The sequence below is a fragment of the Lagenorhynchus albirostris genome, chromosome 11 (genome assembly GCF_949774975.1).
Source record: "Lagenorhynchus albirostris chromosome 11, mLagAlb1.1, whole genome shotgun sequence".
NCBI classification, from domain to species: domain Eukaryota; kingdom Metazoa; phylum Chordata; class Mammalia; order Artiodactyla; family Delphinidae; genus Lagenorhynchus; species Lagenorhynchus albirostris.
In genome coordinates, this window is record NC_083105.1 from 36,067,593 (window position 1) to 36,086,890 (window position 19,298).

At 40.6% G+C, this 19,298-nt stretch overlaps 2 protein-coding genes across 2 annotated transcripts in view; one reads left to right on the top strand and one right to left on the bottom strand.

The window, feature by feature from the left end:
• TMTC2 (transmembrane O-mannosyltransferase targeting cadherins 2) overlaps nt 1-19,298 on the bottom strand; it is an 850,034-nt gene that overhangs the window by 399,853 nt on the left and 430,883 nt on the right. The gene's annotated exons all lie outside the window — the stretch shown is intronic.
• Nucleotides 1,315-2,412, top strand: LOC132528782 (protein FAM50A-like). The gene has a single exon (XM_060164858.1). It carries the CDS (start codon nt 1,315-1,317, stop codon nt 2,305-2,307), a length of 993 nt encoding a protein of 330 aa, XP_060020841.1. The 3' UTR covers nt 2,308-2,412.

Sequence of the window (19,298 nt, forward strand, 5' to 3'; positions counted from 1 at the left end):
TAAAAGCAACAATTACCTTCTATAACCAAACTGACAATGGTATTAGAGTACATGTCATGAATTTGACAATTTGAGACTATAATAAGGTAAGTTCAAATCAATTAGCTTCATAAAATCAACTTTTCTTGATAATTGAAAGAAAAGTAAAACATTTAAAGGGAGCAATATAGAAAAAACAATTTTTAACGGGGAATATCAATCTTTAACAGGGAATATCATTTGACAAGCTGAAAGATATAATTTGAGAAAAAGAGTTTGAAAAAGTTTTAAGTTTGCCTTATGTAGTTCTGATTCTACTGTTTAGCAAACATTTATGGTGGATTTCCTGAAGTCAGTTTACAAAAAGAAAAAAGAAAATTGGGGCTTTGAAATTCTTTTAGATTTGAAATTCTTTTAGAAATATTATAACAAAAACAGAAGAGACTTTATCAAGACACTGAATGAATTAAAGCCAATTTCGATCTAAAATCCTAAATCGAGCTCATCCAATGTTGCCGCTTAAGGTTTGTAAAATTTTTCAAAAGTAATTTTAAAGCATTTTTTGCAATAGAAATTTGTTTAACACTATATGAGAATATATAGTCCTGATTAATAACAACTTAACATAAATAAAATCAACTATGCCATAGTAATCATTTTTTTTGAAGAAAATACAAAATAATCTTTACAGGTAATTAAACATGACATTTAAATTAGTTCATGATCTATAACTGACAACTCACAATAAAATAATCTTGGATTGGACCACATCTTAATTCTTGAGTTTTCAGTGTGTTTTTACTACAAGGGAGCTTTACTTAAAGTTTTATTAAAAAGGAAATGCTAACTATAAATTCAATGTGATGTCATTTATATTACTTAGTTGTAATTGGAATGTGGGTAATTATGAATTTACAGCTGACCCTTGAACAATTTGGGGGTTAGGGATGCCGACCCTCTGAACAATCGAAAATCTCATATAACTTATTATCGTCAGCCCTTGGTATCCAGGGTTCCTCCTTATCTTCAGATTCAACCAACTTGGGTCATATTTACTATGGAAAAACAATCAGTGTATACATGGACCTATGCAGTTGAAACCCGTGTTGTTCAAGTGTCAACTGTATCTTCTGTTATCAAATTAGTTCTTCTTCCCCACGGATTAAATGTCCCTGAAGGGCAGTCACGTGCCAGGGGCGGGGCGCGGTGGCAGCGAGTCCCCCAGTAGCCGGTAGCCAGTAGCCGACGTCACGGCGCTGGGGTCAGTTGACTGCCCGCCTCCACAGCCGCTGCAGCCCGAGACTCGGCCAGACCGCTGTCGCTGTCGCTGCCGCCATGGCGCAGTACAAGGGTGCCGCAAGCGAGGCAGGCCGCGCCATGCACCTGATGAAGAAGCGGGAGAAGCAGCACGAGCAGATGGAGCAGATGAAGCAGAGGATCGCGGAGGAGAACATAATGAAATCCAACATTGACAAGAAGTTCTCTGTGCACTACGATGCCGTGGAGGCGGAGCTCAAGTCCAGCACCGTGGGTCTTGTGACCCTGAACGACATGAAAGCTAAGCAGGAGGCCCTGGTGAAGGAGCGGGAGAAGCAGCTGGCCAAGAAGGAGCAGTCGAAGGAGCTGCAGCTGAAGCTGGAGAAGCTGCGAGAGAAGGAGCGCCAGAAGGAGGCCAAGCGGAAGATCTCCAGCCTGTCCTTCACCCTGGAGGAAGAGGATGAGGCAGGCAACGACGAGGAGCTGAAGAGGAAAGAGATCACAAAAAAGAGGAAACTGGGGAAGAACCCAGATGTGGACACGAGCTTCTTGCGTGACCGAGACCGGGAGGAGGAGGAGAATCGGCTCCGGGAGGAGCTACGGCAGGAGTGGGAAGCCAAGCAGGAGAAGATCAAGAGCGAGGAGATCGAGATCACCTTCAGTTACTGGGATGGCTCTGGGCACCGGCGTACAGTCAAGATGAAAAAGGGCAACACTATGCAGCAGTTCCTGGAGAAGGCCCTCGAGATCCTGCGCAAAGACTTCAGCGAGCTAAGGTCGGCAGGGGTGGATAAGCTCATGTACATCAAGGAGGACCTAATCATACCCCACCACCACAGCTTCTATGACTTCATCGTCACCAAGGCGCGAGGGAAGAGCGGGCCCCTCTTCAACTTCGACGTTCACGATGACGTGCGGTTGCTCAGCGACGCCACCGTGGAGAAGGACGAGTCGCACGCGGGCAAGGTGGTGCTGCGGAGCTGGTACGAGAAGAACAAGCACATCTTCCCCGCCAGCCGCTGGGAGCCCTACGACCCTGAGAAGAAGTGGGACAAGTACACGATCCGGTGATGTGGCAGCAGCGCGGCCCCAGCCCCTCCGGCTCCCTGCGGCCCCAGGATTCTGGGCTCCCGGCTCTCCGCTCCCGAGACGTGACGGGGCCTGCTCAGCCCCTGCCGCTGGCGCTATTGCTTACCGCCTTTCTCTTTTATGACAGAGATATACACGTCAGAGCTGGAGCACCTGTTGTGCGTTTTATTTATTTTTATTTTTATTGTTTTTATAAATTTATTTATTTTTGGCTGCATTGGGTCTTTGCTGCTGCACATGGGCTTTCTCTAGTTGCGGCAAGCAGGGGCTTCTCATTGCGGTGGCTTCTCTTGTTGTGGAGCACAGGCTCTAGGCGCATGGGCTTCAGTAGTTGTGGCACATGGGCTCAGTAGTTGTGGCTCACTGGCTGTAGAGCGCAGGCTCAGTAGCTGTGGCGCAGGGGCTTAGTTACTCCGTGGCATGTGGGATCTTCCTGGACCAGGGCTCGAACCCGTGTCTCCTGCATTGCCAGGCGGAATCTTAACCACCGTGCCACCAGGGAAGCCCTGTGCGTTTTATTTTAAAGATTTTTTTTTTTTTATTGAGCTAAAATTCACATAACATAAAATTCACCGTTGTGACCATTTGAAAGTGTACCATCCAGGGGTATTTAGTACATTCATAGTGTTGTGAATCACCCCGAAAGGAGACCCCACGTCTATTAGCAGCTGCCCCCCAGCCCCTCGCACCCCCTAGTTTACTTTGTCTGTATGGATTTGCCTGTTCTGGAAGTTTCACATAAATGGAATTATACAATAAAAAAAAAAAATGTCCCTGAAGGACATCTTGAAAGAAGAATAATGAGAAAGATAACACAGGACCGATTTAAATGAAAGCTAGATAACAGCAGCCCCTTGGAAACAATTCAAATAACTTGGTCTGGGAATAACTTGGATTCTCACATAAAGTATAAAATTGAGAGAGGCGGTATGACTAGGAAGCAGCTATCTGGCAGCCCTAACATTTCATACACTTTCAAAATGAAGAAACCACCAAGTTTCTTCTTCCATTTGAGAAATCAGTGTTCTGGGCTATCAGTTGGGCCCAGAATGAACTCTCAAAAAGACTGAGGTTGACTTCCATTTTTAGCAATATGTCAGACTAGTCCTAAGAAATCTTCTGGTACACAGTACCTAAGAAGAGTGCACATGTGGTGACCTAGACGGGTGGGATGGGGCGGTGGGGAGGGAGGTGTCAGAGGGAGGGGATATATGTATACATATAGCTGATTCACTTCGTTGTACAGCAGAAACTAACACAACATTGTAAAGCAACTATACCCCAATTTAAAAAGCAAACAAACCAAAAACCCTTAAAAATATTCACTGATGAGCTGGCAGAAAAATAAGGGCAATTCTTTGAAGCCAGAATTGTCAGCAAAGTACAAACACATAAAGCCCTGAAGCACTAGAAATGGCATTCCCAAGGATTTGATTTTAACTGACCATAAGCCTGACTTAAGGCGAGCATAAAAAAAAAGTTTAGGTCCCCTGAAAGTTGGGAAGTCAGAATGGAGACCTCCACCTAATGCTGGACACCAGAAAAGCATTCAACTTTGCTGGATGTGACAGAAACAGTATTATATGTTGGTCATAATCCTTTCTCTTCCTGGGCACAGAGGAAGGCCCATTTTCCACCCTCCCCTGCAGTTTTTTGGGGACTGTGTGACAGCATTTTGGCCAGTAGGATGCGGATGGAAATGATGTTCTCTATTTCCAGACCTGGCCCTCTAGAGGTAATGTATTCCACACAGTACAGTTTAAAAATGTGAGAGGACAGCCCACTCCACATCAGACTTGGCATGAGGAAAATAAACCTTCATTCTCTTAAAGCCACTGAAATTTGGGGGTTTACTTTCAACTACATTTAGTCTAATAATTTTGATTATTAAAATAATTGAACTAGGGAAAAAAAACTTGCTCCACAGAGAGAAATAATTGGAATACCTGCCCTCAATAGGATAGGATGCTGAAATTAATACTCACAATTGTGTTGGGGGAAAAAAAGAGTCCAAACAAAAATTAGAGTGGCCTCAAATTGTTAGAGCCCCCAGGTACGTTGCAGATGAAATACAAATTCTCTCTCTGCAAATAAACTTTAAATCTAGGATCAAATATTCTCAAAGATATAATTCCAGGATTATTTTACAAATAAAAATAATAAAACACAGAAGGAGACAAGCCGCCATGCACAAGAGAGCAGAAAAAATAAACTGCAGAAGTAGAAATGCAAAAGCAACAATTATTAGAATTATCACAGGGATAATATGTTTCTATTAATAAAATACCATATTAAATGCTACATTAAAATTGTAATTAAACAGTAACAGAGTTTCGAGATGTACCATGCAGATTTGGAAAGAACCAAATGTAATTTCTAGAAATAAAAATGTAATAATTGAATTTAGAAACTCCAGATTAGACACTAATTAAATTCTGAAGAGAGAATAAATGAACTGAAAAGATATAAAAATAATATTTAGAATGTAGCACAGAAAAAAAATATAAAAGAAGGGTTAATAAGATAGTCATGTGTTCTAAAATATGTTTATAAAAGTTGACCCTAGTGATTGGAAGTAGAATCAAACAGAAACTCTGGAGATTTAAATCTCTTTGAATCAATTTAACAGCAGAACAGACAGAGTTATACAAAGAACTAGTAAGCTGGTGGGTAGGTCAGAAGAAATTATTCCTAATGAAACTTGGGGGAAACGATGCAAAATACAGACGAGAGTAAAAGATTTAGAACAAGTAGTGAAGCAATATAATAAACATTTCATTGGACTTCTAGGAAGCCTAGAGAGAAAGGGCAGAGGAATATTCAGACATAAGAAAAATTTCCAGAATTGATAAAAGACTCCTATTCTAGATTCAGGAAGCAAAATACATCCTAAGCACAATAAAATAAATAAATCTATAGTCAGAGCCATCCAAGCAAACTGAAAAACACCAAACGTAAAAAGAAGATTTTAAAGCCCAGCAGAAAAACAGAACAACTTACAAAGAGCTTACATTTCACCAACAATATATTTCTTAACAATGGAAGGCAAGAGAGTTGGATTACATCTTCAAGAGAGAAAATTCAGTGTATACCCAATTTAACCATATTTCAAGAATTGTGGTGATTTAAAGACATTTCTATGCAAACATTTACTAAGAATATTACCACCAACAAACACTCCTTAAAGGAACTTCTAAAGAAAGTACTTCAAGAAGAAACTGACCCAGAAGCTAAGTTGTAATAAATAAATTCAATTCAAATAAATCATTGAAAGCTTGATTTTACCAAACCATAATATTAACAATGTTTAACTGATGTAGTTAAGAAATAATGACAAGAGTTCTGTTTTAAAATACGTCAGGACAAGAAAGCACTTTTGCTGCAAAACTGCACAAAACCAGGTAAGTTATAAATATCATATTTTAAAAGCATCAGAGAACTTCAGAAGCAACAAACTAAAATTCCAGAAAGAAGAAAAACTCCTTTTTGTGAGCAAGGATTTTTCTCTTTCTTTCTCCTGCGGACATTTTCTAACTCTGGGTGCTCGTGGAGGCTCTGGCTTGATCAGCCAGGCCCTTGGCTACAGAAAAGAGAAACTAGCAAAAATTTTAGTGATTCTGCAGGAGTAGTGGAACAAATTGGAAACCTGGGGGTTTTCAAACTCGCAACTGCTGCTCCTCGCAGAACATTTGCTAAGTTTTGGTGCTATACAGGAAGCTAAGAACTAGGCCAAAAGCTTCCTGAAGGCGAAGTGAAATCTCCAGAAGTCTTGTGGAAATAACCTAACTCAGATATACTACAGTCTTACCTTCAAGGAATTGGCCGTATTCTGAAGCAAGGTAAGCTGGAAGACTGAAGAGCTGGGCTGAGATCTCTGAAGGACATAGAGTTGAATTTTCTGCAGTCTTCCAAACTGGAGGAGACAGAGACTCACCGACTTACAATCAAAACCCTTTGCAGGCAGAGAGGGAGCAGAGCAAACATGATGAGCAGGCGCAAAGCAGAAGTAGGCTGGGTTTATATAAAACAGAAACCCAGCCCCAATTTTAATTAACGTCTGATTGGATTCAGGTGCTCCAAGCCTCACTCTATTTACCAACAAAGGAAGATAACATAATGTAGAGCTTCAAGAGTTATAGCAGAATGTCACAAAGGAACATCACATAATGTAGAGCCTCAAGAGTTATAGCACAATGTCCAACATGCATCAAGAAATTACTACAAGTGTGGAGACGAGAAACTATGACCAACTCTCATGAGCAAAGGAGAGGAGAGATGAGCCAGATACTGGAGTTAGCAAACAAGGCCTTTCAGAAACCTGTGGTTAATGTTAAAAAAAACAACGGAGAAAAAGAGAGGCAAAGTAGATGAAAGGGTGGAGAATTTAAAAGAGAATTAAAATCTATAAAAGAGAATGAAATGAACATTCCGTAAATGAAAGAAAGAAAATATCTGAAGCTAAGTAATTAATGAGTTGAACAGCAGACTAAACGCAGCTGAAAACAATGACTAGAACTAGGTGCTAGTGAACTAGAAATTAGTTTTTAAAAAACTGAAGCAAAAAAAAAAAAGGTATGAGAAAGCACACACATATAAAAACATAAAAGACTGTGGGACATTGTCTTTGTTCAGATGCCCCAGAGAAAGGACTTTGATGAAAAGACTTGCATTCAGGACATTTAACAATGAGAGCTCTCCCGAAAAACATTGTTAGGAAGCTAAGCATGATTGAGCAGAGGGAGAAATTGAACTGAAATTCAATCACAAGAGAGGCCTTAGTCAATCCTGTAGAAGTTTTGGAACTGGGATGGCCCTTCAGAGATGTCCCAAATTGAGGCAAGGAAGCTGGGCATTTTAACCTCCATGTTGCACGTGGCACTGAATGCAGTATCCTCTGCGAAGGAGCCATAAACTTGGGCAAAGCTGCTCTCTTTGGCTGCCGGCCATGCCGAGCAGGGCCTCAGCTGTGAGTTGTCAGAAGTCAACATTCCTAGCGGCTGGGGGAAGGAGCGAGGCATCTAGATTCACCAGAAGCTGGTTCCCCATAGCCTCTAGGATTACCCACACTTGGAGCTACCTGCTTCATATAAGTTCACCTCCCTGGAAACAACTCCAGGATTCTGGTTTATCTCTTTTCCTGTGTAAATTTGCAAGGACAAAGTTAGTGGACATATTACAGCCCTCACGATTGCAACAGTTCCTGGAGATATAATTGACATTCACTGTCTCTCTACTGTACTGACCATTCCAGATTCACTCTTGGCTACCCCATCTACTGGTTTAAGTGCTTTATGTGTGGGGTGACAAACACTTATTCTGAGCATCTGTTCACTAAGGCTTTCTCTAGCCGTGGCTGCTGCCCTCATCCATTCACCATCAACACTGGGCAAAGAAATGACAAAGGACACACACCGAGATCATTTGGGTGGTAAATATAGTCTCTTCCACCTTCATCGTGTAACAGAAGCTCTAACTTTGCCTAAGGATTAGAGTCAATTACCCTTGCCAATATAGTGACTTCTTGTCTGCTGGTCTCTTGGAGTGAGAAACACAAAGTGATTAGATGGCAACCATGGAATAAAAGTTCTTAGGAATCTGTGTCCCCTGATGGAAGCATTCCTTCCCTGGGAACCACGCTCTCTATAAACTTAGAATTGGGGGTTCAGTTAATATAAAATCCCCAAGTAAATCATCGAGAGTGATGGTAAGTGAGGCCACTCCTGTTTCCAGTTCTTGGTTCTAGTTCCTTGCATTCTAACTACTCAGGACAGAGCACCTTTTCATGGTTGCTAGTTAGGGTGTATGCTGTGTCCTGGAGGATGGGGCCCAATCCTTGTAGAATACCATCTTCCAGGCAGTACTCAGGTCGTACCCTTAAAATCCATTCAATTGCTATAGCAGGTCAAAAATTTCTGGGTGGTTTGGAAGGTGATCGGACCAGTAGATATCAAGTCATGTGCTCACAGCTACAACTCCTCTGCTTTAGAGGGGTTCTTAGTATGAGGCACATTATACCACATATCTTCTCAGTGAATCAAACAACTATAAACCCTCATAGAGGGGTGCTGCCTAAGGCTCTCTGCAGGCAAGTTAAACAAACAGGAGTATGGAATACATGTCATTTCCAGACAAATCACTGACTTTCAAGATGTAAGGAATCTGGTGTACTCAATTTCCTACCAATTAACTCTTTGGTCTCCTCCAGGAATGGGGCCAGACTGAGGTACAACAATGGTCTCTTGCTGGCAGGTAAAACATTCATTCACCAGTAGCACCCTTGGTGAATGGGAGCCCATGCAAACCCCATCCTAGCCACCATTGTTATTTCATGTCTGAGCCCACTGTGCTAGTAGCAGAATGGTGGGTGACAGAGGTTGGCTGGCATCAAGTTTTTTTTTTTGTCTATTTTGCTGTTTAATGCCTACTGTGTCAGTTTTCCATGTATCGCCTCTTAGCTCTGAATGTCCCTTTCAATATACGCATGGTAACCAACAACAGATTCCTTTAAGATTTTCTCCTTTAAAATGAGCTTGATGTTAAGCTTTCTTGGTGCAGGGTGCTAGAGAAATCTTACAGGAAGAAGAGAATTCCTGGAATATTCAGTGTGGGCTGGGGGTCAGCAGTGTGAAGGGGAGGACTTCCAAATAGCCTACCCCAGTTATAGGCCTAGTGCATCGTCACTGCATTGCCTCAAAGCTATTTCAATTTTCATATTCTCTACCATAATCAACCCACAGTGAACTTGTTCACTTTCTCATCCCACCCTGGTTCACTATGTTGTGGCCATCATGCCAATTGGCTCTGCTGAGTAGGATATAGCTAGCACCTTGGGAGATTATCAGTACCAGAAGGAAATAAACTCTATACCATTTCTGAGGCCCAGCATCTTAGTCAAATTTCTAGAGGTTCAATGATCTACAAAGTGCTAGGAAATTCCCTTTAAGAAAAATTGTCCCAGCTCCACTTAGCACTGAAGAAGAGTCATAATGTTTACTAGGCACTTTTGGATTTTGAAGGCAAAAGTCACATTTGAGTGTTCTGCTCTGATCCATTAAACAAGTAACCATAAGTCTGAGAGTTACGGGGCTTGAAGCAAAAGAAGACTCTGCATTAAGTCTGAAATGTGTTTATCAATTGCATTTTATGACCCAGCAAGTCCAATGATATTTAAACTGTCCAGGGCAAGGAGGGCTCTGTACAGAGCCTTTAGCCAACACAAATAGGAGAATCACATTGCAAACCCCCAAGCAATAAAAGTAAAACCATGTCCTCTTCTGCAAACAACAACTCTGCTTGCTACTAGGTCCTGGAAAAGACTGAATATCCCACCAGAGAGCATCCAGAGACCTTGAAACATGTCATGGACTGTTTTTTTTTAACTAATTTAGCAAGTTTTACTTCAGTCATGCAAATCAGCAACTCAAAACCAAGTGGAAATGGTATAAAAGATGTCAAGCTAAGGCAAGTCTCCAAAGGCACAAGTAAGTTGAATGACCAGATGGCTCAGATGTCTGCAGCAACTAATCCTGCTGCATTGCCCCTTCTGCCTTAACCCACACTTACAGCCTCATAAGATTTCCTTAATGATCAATTGACAAGAAAAAGCATAAGCCAGGTTTACAGACAATATTAATAAGATACCACAAGATATTACAGTAAAATGGTTTATGTTGATACAACAGAATACTATTCAACGGTGAAAATGAATGAATGGTAACTACATGCATCAAATAGATTCATCTAGGAAATGTAAATCGTTGAACTACTTTATGTAGAAGAGTATATTTAGTATAACTCCATTTATAAAAACTTCTAAGGCCAGAAAGCTACAAAGTAAAATATTTGGAGATCCATGAGAGAAAAGCAAGGCATGATTAATACAAAGTGTAGGATATGTATGCTTTTGTACATGTGGGGTGAGCAGTGGCCGTAATTCTGTTAGAGAAACACAGAGGCCTTCAAAGGTGTAAGGCCAACTGGCCCGAGGCAGGGGAACACAATCAGATTCACAGGTTGCATCAGAACGAAATTCTCCGCACCATCCAGTTCCAGAAACTGCCCTGGAGACATTCCGGACCACCCAGTTCCAGGAACTGACTTCCAGGAACAGGACTTTGAACCGGCCCAGCCTTCCCGCCTTTCGAGGGGCGGGACTAACGGTTCCCCAGGATACCCGAAAAGACCACCAAATAAGGAATACCCTGCACCCTCCCAGATTCACCACACCCTTTTCCCTTCTTCCCCTATAAAATCTTGCCCAACCCTCGCCCGGGTGCGACTTCTCTGGCCCCTTTCTCTCGGACCAGTGAACCTCGCCCGGGAGCGCTCCCTGATAAAGCTCACTGGAAGCTTTCCTCTGTTTCGCGGTGCCCTTTGTTAAGATCCGACCTTACAAAAGGAATTGGTGATGTTATATTTCTTAAGCTTATGATGCATATATGAGTATTAATCTTATTGTCATTCTTTTTGCTAGTGGCTCTCAATCCAGGCTGCACTTTGGACTCATCTAAAGAGTTAAAAAACCGAGAACAAAACTCCAAAACTCATGCCCTGGCACCGACTGATTTATCCTGAGGTGTTTGTGTTCAAATGCTTTCCAAGTGATTCTAATACATAACTAGGTTTGAGAAACATTGCTTTGCACTCTTAATATACTCTTTTGTATTTTTTTTTTTTTTTTTTTGCGGTACGCGGGCCTCTCACTGTTGTGGCGTCTCCCACTGCAGAGCACAGGCTCCGGACGCACAGGCTCAGCGGCCATGGTCACAGGCCCAGCTGCTCCGCGGCATGTGGGATCTTCCCGGACCGGGGCACGAACCCATGTCCCCTGCATCGGCAGGCGGACTCTCAACCACTGCGCCACCAGGGAAACCCCTACTCTTTTGTATTTTTATATATTTCATGTTTTTTTAGAAGACCAAAGATACCGGAAATGAAACAATTCTCTACTTAGACTTGTTGTGATGTATTGACCCATTATGCTCCATGGCAGCCAGGTCATGTGTTAGTTTATTGGCCTTTAGAGACAAGCCACATAAATGTTCTCGTGAGGTAATGACTATTCCCAGCCTAACTCAGTCAACCCCGTTTGCTCCTCTTTAATCATCACCTCATCCGCTGATGAATTCTACCCTGGCTTAGCAAACTTCCTACATCAAAACACAGGCATTTTTCTTTGTGCTATCTAGGTATTCTCTGATTTTGTATGTTTCTCTTTTCTCTCTTACTATTTCACTTTTTCCTGCCTTTATGCCTTCAGGCTGTATCACTGTGGCTTTCTTCTTCCCTTGCTGACAATCCCATTTAGTGCTTTTTCCATTACTTTTCCTTCATGGAAATGTCTAAACATTGACTTAGGTCTCTTTCTAAATGAAGATTATTTTAGAAAGAAAAGAGTTAAAATGCATTAACTAAGGACCTTGTCTTTTGAACTGGTGAAAGAAAAAAAATAATTTAATGAGGATATTAACTCTGAAAGCCCTGCCTCAGGTTTTTCTCTACTTTTATAAGTTCCTAAAAATTATACCGGAGTGGAATCAATGGCCAAAATCTTAAATGTCACTTCTTCAGCATGGTACTTTAATATCACTAAGAAACAGTATATTTTACATATCCTTGAATCCAAATCAAAGATATCAAATGTATAAAAATGAAAGTATGATCATTTATGATGAAACTCAAGGAACTGAGCCCAATAAAATCAATACTAGCTTTATTTTTATCATGTAAGCGAAGTGTGAACATTCAAGCTAATAACACATTGGGGAAATTTAAGACATGAAACATTTCAAATTCCCACTACTGAATGTGAGATGCTTAAATGTTAACGGTATGCTGAGAATAACTGCGATTTTTCACCAGCAGTTTTGAGAACTATATTGGGATATTTCATAGCTTATGCAAGCTATTCCAAATGAAATATTTTTCTAACACCTTTGAAGGGCCACTTTGTCATCCTAAATATTTAATAAAATAGAAATAGAATAATTTCTGAAATGGCTCTAATTTTTCAGATATTTTATTTTCAGAGTGCAAGCATCTTGAAAAGAAGGAAATATACAAGGTTTATTCAAATATTTATGATATTTTCCAAAACATTTTCTCAAAATATTTAATAGAGGGCTTCCCTGGTGGCGCAGTGGTTGAGAGTCCACCTGCCGATGCAGGGGACACGGGTTCGTGCCCCGGTCTGGGAAGATCCCACATGCCGCGGAGCAGCTAGGCCCATAAGCCATGGCCACTGAGCCAGCACGTCCGGAGCCTGTGCTCCGCAATGAGAGAGGCCACGACGGTGAGAGGCCCACATAACGCAAAAAAAAAAAAAAAAAAAAAAATTTAATAGAAACAAAGGTTAGAGATCATAGTTTTCCAAACATAATAGCATAACAAGAAAAATACCAGTTGCCAAGAAACTAGAATAATTACCTAAAAGTAGTTAACCTTTGAGATAAGACTGATTCATTTAAGTATGTTTCAAAAGATTCCTAGCTTCCAGACAGGAAACTTGTATAGGTCAACATAGTCTTTTCAGGAATGAAACTAAGATTAGGCAATTAACCTTTTAATCCACTTACCAGTTCAAATTCCCTTCATTTTAAAGTTATACAGGCAGCACAAAGATAACTGTTGGAATTTAAAAGAGTTTTTATGAAAGAGAGATTATGGTGGGGTGTGTGTGTACTTTTTTTTTTTTTTTTCTGCGGTATGCGGGCCTCTCACTGTTGTGGCCTCTCCCGTTGCGGAGCACAGGCTCCGGACGCAGGCTCAGCGGCCATGGCTCACGGGCCCAGCCGCTCTGCGGCATGTGGGGTCTTCCCAGACCGGGGCACGAACCCGTGTCCCCTGCATCGGCAGGCAGACTCTCAACCACTGCGCCACCAGGGAAGCCTTAAATATACATTTTTTATGAAGGCTGAAATTGAGGTAATTATTTTTATGCCTCAATAATTTAAGGTGGTGTTGAGTATTATATCCTGGATTTAAAAAATTATATATATATATATAAACATTACACTTGGATAAACAAAAATACCTACTTAATTACCTAGTAGAATCCAGTGAGATACCTACAAAGATGGCCTAGGGCAGAACTAAAGCACACAGTGTATTCTTGGAAGTGGATGTGAGAAGAAGGTGAATATATCAAATAGTGTCAGCAAGGAAGTGTCAGAATCTTTATGCTTCTATACAATTGGGGATATTTGCTTTTAGCTTAAGTAGACCTCAAATAGGTACATTTCAAACTAAAACAACTTTTAAATGTCCAACTTTTTCTGATAATCTAGAGACTAAAATTAGTTTAAACTAGAATATTGACTATCTCACATAACATGGCATCCAGAGGAGAAGCAGACTCCAGACTGGTTGACTCAACAGCACAATTACACTTTTTAAGGCTCAGTTTGGGATTTATCTTTTTCTCAACCTTTCAGTAGTTCCATCCTTCATGTTGTCTTCATGTTAGGGCTCATAGTAAGGTGGCTGCATAATTTCCAGGTGCTGGATCCAGATCCAGCAACATGCCTACAAAGAAGGCTCTTTTAAGAGTAAGAAATATTTTCCCTAGAATACTCCAGAACTTCTAACATTTCATGAGACAGAATGGTCATATTCTTTTTGGAACAAGTCACTGACAAGGGGTAATTTAATACCATGTGGCTAGCCTATTCATTTGGGGTAGGGATGTTGGGGAGAAAACTCTAGTATTTACTACATATTTCAGCACATATGGTATTCATTATTTCATTTATTTAATAAATACTTCTCATCTTAGGTGCCTATTATGTGTCACTAGAGATATAGTATTAAACAGTGCAGTCATTGGTTTGATCTCATGCAGTTAACAGTCTAGCTGGAAAGGTAGATAGTTTTTAAATTTTTAGAAATAATTGAATGACTAAATTTTTAAAAATACTGTTGGATCTAACAAAATATGGATAAGATATATATGTGAAAAACAATCAAGCTCTGCTAAAAAAAACAAAACAAAACAAAACTCAAAGGATTAAATAAATGGAGAGATATTCCACGCTCATGTATAGCAAACTCAGTACTGTTAAGATGTCAGTTCTTCCTAACTTGATCTACAAATTCAATGTAACCCCAATCAAAATCTCAGTAAGTTATTTTGTGGATATTGACAAACTGATTTTAAAGTTTATATGGAGAGTAAAAGACCCAAGTAGCCAACACAATATGAATGGAGAATAAACTCGAGCACTGACACTACCAGACTTCAAGACTTATAATAAATCTACAGTAATCAAGACAGTGTGGTATTTGTGAAAGAACAGACAAATAGATCAATGGAACAGAATAGAAATCTCAGAAATAGATCCACATATAATTAACTGATCTCTGACAAAGAAGCAAAGGCAATATAATGGAGCAAAGATAGTATCTTCAACAAATAGTGCTAGAACAACTGGACATCCATATTGCAAAAAAGTGAATTCAGACACAGACCTTATACCCTTCTCAAAAATTAACTGAAAATGGGCCACTGACCTAATGTAAAACACAAAACTATAAGAACCCCTAGAAGATAATATAGGAGAAAACCTAGATGACCTTGAGTATGACCATGACTTTTAGATACAACACCAAAGTTGTGATCAATGGAAGAAATAATTGATAAGCTGGACTTCGTTACAATTAAAAACTTCTGCTCGGGCTTCCCTGGTGGCGCAGTGGTTGAGAACCTGCCTGCTAGTGCAGGGGACACAGGTTCGAGCTCTGGTCTGGGAGGATCCCACATGCCGCGGAGCAACTAAGCCCGTGAGCCACAACTACTGAGCCTGCGCGTCTAGAGCCTGTGCTCCGCAACAAGAGAGGTCGCGATAGTGAGAGGCCCGTGCACTGCGATGAAGAGTGGCCCCCACTTGCCACAACTAGAGAAAGCCCTCGCACAGAAATGAAGACCCAACACAGCCCAAAATAAATAAATTAATTAAAAAAAAAACAACCTTCTGCTCTCCAAAAGACAGTGTCAACATAATGAGCAGATAAGCCATAGACTGGAAAAAAAAACTTGCAAAACATATATCTGATAAAGGACTGTTATGCAAAATATATAAAGGATCCCTAAACTTAAGAATAAGAAAACAAACATCCTGTCTAAAAAACGGGCCAAAGAGTAGCAGACACCTCACCAAAGAACATATATAGAGGCAAATAAAAATTTGAAAAGATGCCCCACATCATATGTCATCAGGTAAGTTCAAATTAAAGCAATTAGATACCATTATATATGTATTAGAATGGCCCAAATCCAAAGCACTGACAACACTAACAACTCATGAGGATGTGGATCAATAGAAACTGGAATGGAAAATGATACAGCCACTGCAGAAGAGGGTTTGGCACTTTCTTACAAAAGCTAAACATCTTACCATACAATCCAGCAATCAGTCTCTTTGGTATTTAGCCAGATAAGTTGAAAACTATGTCCACACAAAAACTTGCACACTGATATTTATAGCAGCTTTATTCATAATTGTCAAAACTTGGAAGTAACCAAGATGTCCTTCAGTAGGTGAATGGATAAAAAGACCCCAGTACATCTGGACAAGAGAATATTATTCAGCACTAAAAGGAAATGAGCTATCAAACCATGAAAAGACATGGAGAAATTTTACATGCCAATTACTAAGTGAAAGAAGCCAATCTGAAAAGGCTACATGCTGTACGATTTCAACCGTATGACATCTGAAAAAGGCAAAACTATGGATCTAGTGAAAACAAACAAACAAACAAGTGGTTCTAGGGGTTGTGAGAGAGGGAGGAATGAATAGTCAGAGCACAGAAGATTTTTAAGGTAGTGAGACTACTTTGTTCTGTATGATATCAGGCTGGATACCTGTCAATATACATTTGCCAAAACACATAGAATGAACACCACCAAGAGTAAACCCTAATGTAAACTATGAACTTTGGGTGAGTATGAACAATATAGATTGTTCATGGATTGTAGCAAATGTACCACTCTGGTTCAAGATGTTGATAGTGAGGGATGCTGTGCATATGTTGGGGCAGGGGGTACATGGGAACTCGGTACTCTCTGCTCAATTTTTCTGTGAACTTAAACCTGCTCTAAAAAATAAAGTCTATTTTCTGATCCCCCTGACTTCAATCAACTAAAGCTTGGACAATGTCAACCTCTGCCTCAATTCTATGCTGAATTTTCCTCTGCTCAGGCCCCTTCATGAATATGCATGTACCCTTAGCTTAAAACTTCCCCAATTTCACTGTTTGGGGAGACACTGCTTTGGGAAGTGTTCTCCTTACTTGCTGCAAGTAATAATAAATCCTTCCTTCTCCCTATCTTTGGTTTGGTTGTGCCTACTGGTTTGACACTCATCAAGAATTGAGCCCAGTTTTCGGGTAACAGCTAGGAGAATGATGTCACATAACATATGCTTACTAAAGGTTTAGAATGAATAAATGTCAAGCATTATGCTACTTGCTACAAATAGAATGGCAACCAATATAAATACAATTCCTGCTTTCAGGGAGCTTACGACTGAGAGGATGAATAATAAAATAGGAAGTTACCCTACAATAAGTGTGGCAAGCTGTATGTTAAAGGAAATATAGTGTGCAATGCTTTTATTTATTTTTTTTATCTTATCACTTTTTTCTGCGGTCAGAGAGTTTGCAGTTTGCATTGTTCTGTGAATTAATGGTAATGACTATTGTTACAGTTGACCCCCAAATGTTTGAAGGTCCATATTGTTAAATCACTTGTTGCCTTCCCTATCTGAGATTGTTCTCACCTCCACATTCCATGTCAGTGCTGTATATACAACACTCCAGCCATGCAATAGACTTGCAATTAACTGGTTTCTCCACTGGTGACGTCTAGGCAATAACATTACTGATGGAGATATTACAGAGTCCAGTTATAGAACAGAACTAAAATAAGTCTGGGGTTAGTTTCTACATGGATGATCCACATTCATTCAGTTGCTACTATCATTTTCATATCTTCAATTTGATTATAAACTTCCTCAAATCACTGTGACTGGTATATATTAGTGGCCTAATTAATATCTGGTGAATAAATGGACTGAAGCTCTATTGGTATCACACTGTAAATACCTCCCAAGGATAGGTGAACTGGATTCAATTCTCTTCTGTTATTAAGCACTCCATCAATGAATAGTGTACTGCCTGAGTAGCAGAATTTGGCAAGTGTTTAATCCTACACTGTTGGCACAATCCTTTGGCTGTGTTCCAGTACTGTGTTCTTCTAGCAAGCTTAAAATCAGTAATAGGGGGCTTGCCTGGTGGCGCAGTGGTTGAGAGTCCGCCTGCCGAAGCAGGGGACGCGGGTTCGTGCCGCGGTCCGGGTGGATCCCACGTGCCGCGGAGCGGCTGGGCCCGTGAGCCATGGCCGCTGAGCCTGCGCGTTCAGAGCCTGTGCTCCGCAACAGGAGAGGCCACAACAGTGAGAGGCCCGCGTACCGGAAAAAAAAAAAAAATCAGTAATAGGAGGGTTAGTTCTGGAATCTTCTCAATGCTTAAACTGAAATTGACTGCTCTGTAATAAAAAAAAGTCACCTTTGTCTACTTATTTATATACCTTTTAGGAAACAATGCTTGAATGTGTGCATTTTGTATGCATAGTATCTATAAAATTTACAACCATCTTTGCACATGGACAACAGTTTCTTGTAGAGACATTCAATTTTTTTCTTGTTTCCACAGAAAATCTGTGCCCCAGTCTCGGACTTTTTTTTTTTCTTGCTTCATGACACTGTTTAGAACACTGAGGACGTTTGCCATGATAAGAGGATTCCAGCAAGGACTTGTCATAAGCAATTGCATGCAGTTTGGTTGAGTATGAGGTTGTGGGTGTGGATTTTGTTCTTGACATAATGTCTCTGCTAAATTACTGACAGTAGTTTGTGGCTGTTCTGATTGTTCAGGAATATCAAGCCCTGACATATATTCTACTCTTTTTGATGTCTAGAGACACACTAATTACTTTCTAACTGATTCTTTCCCTTTCAGACTCATTTCTTGTCTCAAGTCAACTCTGTTATTTCCTTACTCATCCCTCTGTTCCTTATTCTCTGCCTTAAATGTACTTTCTTTCCCAAAAGAAAAGACATTTTTTCTTTTATGTTTTTTCCTTATGATTCCACAAAGAGCAAGTACTATGAAATACTGTTTTCCAAGAATAACCTAAGGATGAGTCCATGGCTCAACTGATTTGAACCAGAAGTTCCATCCTTCTTATTTTCTTATATGTGAACTTCAATGGATAGTTTCCTCCGGAAATCTCATTTATTTTTTCTGACATTTTTCTTGAACTCCTTTGCTGCTAAAAGGTCTAATAATAATATAAATAATAATTACAATTTATCTTTCATCTATACTTTTTTTTTTTTTTTTTTTTTTTTTTTTTGCGGTACGCGGGCCTCTCACTGCTGTGGCCTCTCCCGTTGCGGAGCACAGGCTCCGGACGCGCAGGCTCCACGGCCATGGCTCACGGGCCCAGCCGCTCCGCGGCACGTGGGATCCTCCCAGACCGGGGCACGAACCCGCGTCCCCTGCATCGGCAGGCGGACTCTCAACCACTGCACCACCAGGGAGGTCCTCATCTATACTTTTAACAGAGAGTATCTGACAAGTAAGCACATGTGCATATATTTCTTTGAAATTTTAATACAGTTTGTATTTAGTTTTAGGAGCTACTTCCCTTTTAAATATATTTGCATAGCACTTTCCTAACTTTAGAATTCGTTTTTGTAATATCTACTAGATCAATGTTCATCAAACTTTAACGTACATATGAATCACCTAGGGATCTTGTTTGTTTTTTGTTGATTTTTTTTTGCGGTACGCGGGCCTGTCACTGCTGCGGCCTCCCCCGTTGCGGAGCACAGGCTCCGGACGCGCAGGCTCAGCGGCCATGGCTCACGGGCCCAGCCGCTCCGCGGCATGTGGGATCTTCCCGGACTGGGGCA

Excerpts from the sequence above, each read along its gene's own strand:
- LOC132528782 (XM_060164858.1), top strand. The coding sequence starts at position 1,315 with ATGGCGCAGTACAAGGGTGCCGCAAGCGAGGCAGGCCGCGCCATGCAC.